Below are 6,000 nucleotides of genomic sequence, written 5' to 3'. Positions count from 1 at the left end.
GGAGAGGAAGGATTATTATCGTTAAACCTCTTAGATTCTCAGATGCCGATATTAAAGGGCAATATCGAACAATAATCCGTGTGAATGAGGTTGTTTAGTTTGAATGATTATTTTTATCTCGTAAAACATTATCTTTTCTATTCCACCACTTAAACTCGATGGCTCGGCGCGTAACTGTCCGTGCAATATCAAATGGTAATAGCTACTTGCGCGTGTAACGACGAGGAAATAAAAAGGGGGTATGTCGTTAAGGCCCTCCGCGATAAAACTAGTTCTGTAGCTCAGCACGCACGACATCGGCAACTTTGGCATGTGCATATGTAACAACGCGTTACCGAGTTTCGTGGAATATCAATCAAGAATACGTTACAAATTACGATTATTATTAGCTTCCTGATACGCATAAAAGCCGCTATTATTGTATACCTTTTCCCGTTTACGATTTTTTAACGGCACATTTAAAATTTGTCTTCGATCGGGATAATGTTTTAAACATCAGTGTGCAATGTATAGTGGCATGGTATTTCACCGCGAGTAATATTTTACCTTAATCTACAAATATTTCACCCTTCTGGGATCTGATATTTTTCCTTTGCCGCACGTGCAAGCAAGTTCCACGCACGGGAATACATTTGGCACGTTTATATGCAAACCTCTGCTGTTTGAAAGATACCGTGAAAGATACGGCACTTATATAAATTCACCGTTCTTTTTTTAATGCAGTATAAACTAACAGGTTGTAAGATATCCTATCAATCACGCCTTTTTCTTTAACTCGATACACTCATTAGGTATTTAAATCCTATTGTGAGAGTAACGTTCTTACATTCGATCTTTAACAGTCACAATACAACACATACATATATATGTAATATAATAGACATATAATTTTCGAAAAAATACTTTTTGCAGGCCTTGTAAAAAGCGTACCACGACACAACGTTGAATATACTCTCAGTACTCTGAAATCGCAAATAAAAATGTTTCAACTAATGGCGATATTTCACCTCTATCTGCGTGGTCCAGGTGCAACCGAGTTCCATCAGCTGCTGCGCAAATTTGGGCCACTCCTGACGAATGCAGGCAACAGATAAACAACAAGACTTAAGACTATAAGTCTAGAGGCAATATAATCAAATATAATTATACAGCCGTTTTTTTACCGGCTATAATTATAAGGCTAACTTTTACAAAAAAAACTATTTTTTTATGCAATTGTAAACTAATAATATCATTATAATTTCATATTAGATGCATTTCATTCCATAAAAATATCAAGAAAATCATAATTTGAAGCCTTTGAAGAACGGAACGTTTGACGATGTAACTGAGTTGAATATCAAGTGATTCCGACAGAATAATTCATACGAATCATTCGCTTGGAATAATTCATCGCGTAGCATTAATTATAGCTTTGAAGGTCAAATCGCCTGAAGAGTAATGCATATTATATGTATTGAAATTCGCAAAACCAATCAGCTTGCATGTGAAAAATGAGTATTCATATAATGCACAGAAACTACAACACTAATGATCAAAGTATCTAAATGAGGAATTCTAAGGCTAAACTTAAAAGCTGTAAGGCTAATTAAATTAAAATAGAACTATTTTGTAATTCTATTTGCGTCTCATCAAAATTTTGACTCGTTAATCTCGTTGTTTGTCTTTACTTTTAACCTTTACTATTCATTAGATACGAGCAATTCAGCGGCTAATACTTACCAGTCCCTTCGACATGCATAAAAAAAGATTGAGCGCCAATTAGGATCGGAATATCCCTTAATTAATTATAATTGATGGATTGGTTGTAGTTATACATGATCATAACTGTCACATTGATTGAATTCAGATCGGAATTAAAGAACTATATTTTTAGTGTCCGTATCTCTCATTGCGCGAACAAACGCAACGCGATGAAAAAAATTAATTACGGCGATCTCTCGTTTGAAAATATCAATTGCCTTTCGGGAAAGTGAAATGAAACGCGCGAGTATTTCTGATGTTACGGTCATGCGCGTGTATACCTATTATGTACAATAGCATGCGGAACACACACTCTCTCTCTCTCTCTCTCTCTCTCTCTCTCTCTCTCTGTTTTCTTTCTCTCTATGAAAACCCGTATGCAATTATATGTTAAAATATACCGCGTAAAACATTTAACACGTACATATTATGTTTTGGAAAGACGGATTAACAAGGTCTAACAGCAGTGCGAATTCACGGACTTAGCGCATTTCGGAATTATCATTTACAGGCTGCCTGTCCCAAGAGATAGAAATTATATATTGAATCTCCTCTTGTCCAAGATAGAGCTTCGATTAAAAAAGAATAAGAATGCCAAACGTATGACTGGACCATTGCCAACGTGTCAATCGAATATTTCCGACAGTTTGGAAAACTTTTACTTTCCTTCACTTGAATGGACCGTCGAGCGAGCCAATATTTTAATTTTACTAAACTTTGGAACTTTGAGTCAACCGGTTTAACGTCAAAATTTAAGAGCTCTTTTTCGGAAATATGTCCGCCCGCGACACTCTTCGCGAACTCAAACGCATAAGTCAGTCTCTTTTCCAGCCATGATTAAAAAGCGAATGACTCACATACCATTGTAAACTGTTCGAAATCCTGTTGGAGGGCCGCCGCTTGCGCCTGATTGATGAAATAAGTATTCTGATCGATAGGATCGGACGTCAAGTTGGGTGGACCCGGATGTCCTGTAGGACTAGACGGCGCCGATGGATTATTGCTATAACTCAAGGGACTTCCCTGAAAAAGGAATGCGCACTACTTTCAAACTCGTTAGTTGCACGAAACTATTATTACAGACACGAGAACGGAACTTTTTTCACGTTATAAATCTTTTGCACTTATTATTATTACATTATTATATAAACGATGACTCTATATAACGTTACCATTTAAATTATTTTAGCAATAATATTGTATCTCTATGATAAAAGGCTGTGATAATAGAGCGTTACTTAAACACTTGTTATCTATTAATATTTTATAAGATAAGAGATGATCTCACTTGAACGGTTAGACTAGGTGACGACTGCGGCGACGGCCTGTTCACCGACTGCGTGGATCTATACGATCCTAACGAATTGAGCTGCGATTGCTGATGTTGCTGTTGTTGGTGCTGTGACGTTTTCTGAATGTCAAGTATTGATAAGATATAATAAATAATTACCAGTTAATAATCATATAGTATATAATAATTAATAACAATCACTCATGTAATTTATATAATAATATTAAAGTTATATAAATTAATATTTTCTATTCCTTGGATCGATAATTTTTTCGGGAAGTGTGTGTATTTTATCTACTCAGTACAGCTGATTAAATGTCAAGCTATATGCGAAAATAAATTAAATATTTAAAAGCAATTTATAAATATGCATTTAACAGTGAGTACTTATAATAACAATAATAATAACAACAATAATAATAAATATTATTCACGCATTATGATAAGAATTTTCGAAACGTCCGACTTAGTCGGTTGGCATATACTAACTGGACTTTGCGGTACAGGACTGTGCGGTTGTTGATAAATGTAATGGCCAGCAGTCGGGCTGTGAGACGTCGCCGTCGGCGCCGGTTGCTGCGGATAGCTCTGAAGATCCTGTTGCGAAGTACTTGTGCTGTTTTCCAGTGCCACACCCTGCTTCATACCCATCGCTATTAACGATCGATCGTCGCTCTGTCGCCTCTCTCGTTTTGCTCTCTCTTTCTCTCTCATACATACAAACACATACTCTCTCTCCCTCTCTCTCTCTCTCTCTCTCTCTCTCCTTTTTCGCGCTTTCGAGTAACTAAACTCAACTGAATAGACGCTACATAGTCGCAGCAGGCTCGCGTAATCGATCTCTACATCATTGATTACAGCATCGGACTTGCGGAAGCGGTTCGCCGCAACAACCGAGTTGCTCCACTGAATTTGTAGCAAACATTTGAAATCGACTTCGAAGGTGTGCCATGTACCAGATATTTACGAATTACGTTTTTGGCAGTCGAGAGGTAATATCTTGGCACATAGGCTGTTTTCATACAACGTTCAGAGACTTCGTCCGTGGTAAAATTCCGAAAGAAATATTCGCCGATAGAAGAAGTTATCTCTCAAGTCTTCTCTTTCAGAAGCTTCTTTTTGAGATTTTTAGATTATCAATCGTGCAGCGCGTCATGAGACGCTCATTACGTTATACTACATAGAAATAAACGATTCGCATAAGCTGAAATCATTTTAGAATTATTATTGTGTGAAACTACAATTTCGTTCCTTCCGCCAAACGCAATTATCGCGGAATTACTTTTCGTTTTCAAGCCCGATGTATGTTGCGACGAGCCGGTATGTACACACTACGCGTTAGCATACACACGTTTCGTTATTGATTGTATTTCGAGTCTGTCTGCAAGCTCGGTGCTATATAACAAGCAAAACAATAAAAATGCCACGGTGTTAACGACTATCGCGCGACTAAGAGGCAGCAACATAAGCATATACCGTTTTATTAAATACTTCGTGAGAGCGAGAAACTGGTGTGTCTACTAACCTTACACGTGTGAAGAAACCTAGAGTTAACAGGCACTGATAAATGGGTCTGCAAAATAACAAACACAAACAACCACTACAACAAAGGCAAAATAAAAAATAAATAGAAAATTAAGAGAGACAGACGTCGGTATAAACGCGCGTAATATCGTCCGAATTTTTCTGGCTGTCACTAAAATATACGTCCTGATATTAACAAATGAAACAACCGCGCGCGTGCGCATTAAAAAGTCTGAATTTTTCTTTTTCATTAAAAATATGTCACGCCAACGAGACGCAGTTTCCTCGAATAATTCATTTCGCGTTTACAGTACGGTTTAACGATCAGAATTATCGAGCGGGCTCGATAAATGTTATTAAATTCTATATTAATAATGTCAGGACGCATTTAGGTCACAAGTGCTTTCCATAGCGTGCTGCAAAAGTTTCATTTCGAACTTAACGCTGCATAATTGCGCGCAACATTATATCCTTATTACGTTAACCATAGAAAATTACGCTAAAGAAAAAAGAAAAGTTGATATTCAACTACGATGGAATTTGTATACTCGAACGTCGAGAGAGCATGCCGAGAAAAATTGCTTTTCGTGAAAGATGCTTAAATCTTTTTCTGATTAAAGCAATGGCGTTTTCAAACATTACTGAATTAGCATGAAAGCAATCCAATTACATGCGAAAATTGTTGCTAGAAATTCTTCGCGTTTACGTAACATCTGAAATGTACCGTTTCTCGCGAAACGGTACATTTATTGCTTAAATTTTCTTTTTTCACTGCGCAATCTGTGTCGTTAGCTCTGCGTCAAATGAACGAACTACTTATATCTTTTTCCTGAAAGCAGCTGCACAATACCTCAAGATTCTAGCGCTACTCTAATTGAGACGATCTAACATTTAAGAAAGCACAGAAAAGCACAAAGAGTGTTCTTTGCATGCAACCATCGCATCCTAATTTACATTCTCCAATAAACAAAATCGTTTTACGGAACCGAGGTAACATTTTTAGCGATTGTTTCTTTAAACTATACACATTTGACTTTCAAATTTATTCACATACGTTTCGTTAATTTAGATTTCAAGCATATATACCATGCATGTATATATATCACACAAGTTTTTTGTCTATTATGGGTTTAGACTGGAAATGTGCTCTCCTCGATTCCGTAATCTGCCAGTGAAAATGCGAAATATCTGAACATTCGATATTGTATCGCGATGTACACTTAATTAAATTTCTTGGGACGTGACCCTAAACAAAAAAAATTTTCATAAACTGGTTTACTCTTTCAGGTCGGTTCAAATCATTTTCAGATATTTCGCACATTTTACAACATTCTACGACAGCGGCTCTTAACCGAGATCTACGTATTATGATTGGAAATCTTTACAACAGAAGCTCGTGCGTCGAGCTCTTTAGATAAATAAGTAAATTTCAGAAAAAAATT

General features: G+C 36.7%; 1 protein-coding gene across 8 annotated transcripts in view; it reads right to left on the bottom strand.

Moving 5' to 3' along the window:
* Crtc (CREB-regulated transcription coactivator) overlaps positions 1-6,000 on the bottom strand; it is a 29,536-nt gene that overhangs the window by 1,780 nt on the left and 21,756 nt on the right. For 3 of the 8 annotated variants that reach the window (XM_018520981.1, XM_018520985.1, XM_018520987.1), the window contains 5 exons: positions 3,524-3,673; positions 3,032-3,154; positions 2,605-2,766; positions 1,723-1,728; positions 1,008-1,070 (listed from right to left, as the gene is read on the bottom strand). In XM_018520981.1, the coding sequence (XP_018376483.1) occupies positions 1,008-1,070; positions 1,723-1,728; positions 2,605-2,766; positions 3,032-3,154; positions 3,524-3,673 (504 nt within the window). Of the gene's footprint in view, positions 1-1,007; positions 1,071-1,722; positions 1,729-2,604; positions 2,767-3,031; positions 3,155-3,523; positions 3,674-4,559; positions 4,608-6,000 lie in introns of all 8 variants that reach the window. The other 5 variants (XM_018520982.1, XM_018520983.1, XM_018520986.1 and 2 more) reach the window with 5 other exon arrangements.

This window comes from Trachymyrmex cornetzi, unplaced genomic scaffold, assembly GCF_001594075.2.
Source record: "Trachymyrmex cornetzi isolate Tcor2-1 unplaced genomic scaffold, Tcor1.1 scaffold949, whole genome shotgun sequence".
Lineage (NCBI taxonomy): Eukaryota > Metazoa > Arthropoda > Insecta > Hymenoptera > Formicidae > Trachymyrmex > Trachymyrmex cornetzi.
This window is presented reverse-complemented; position numbering and strand designations above follow the sequence as displayed.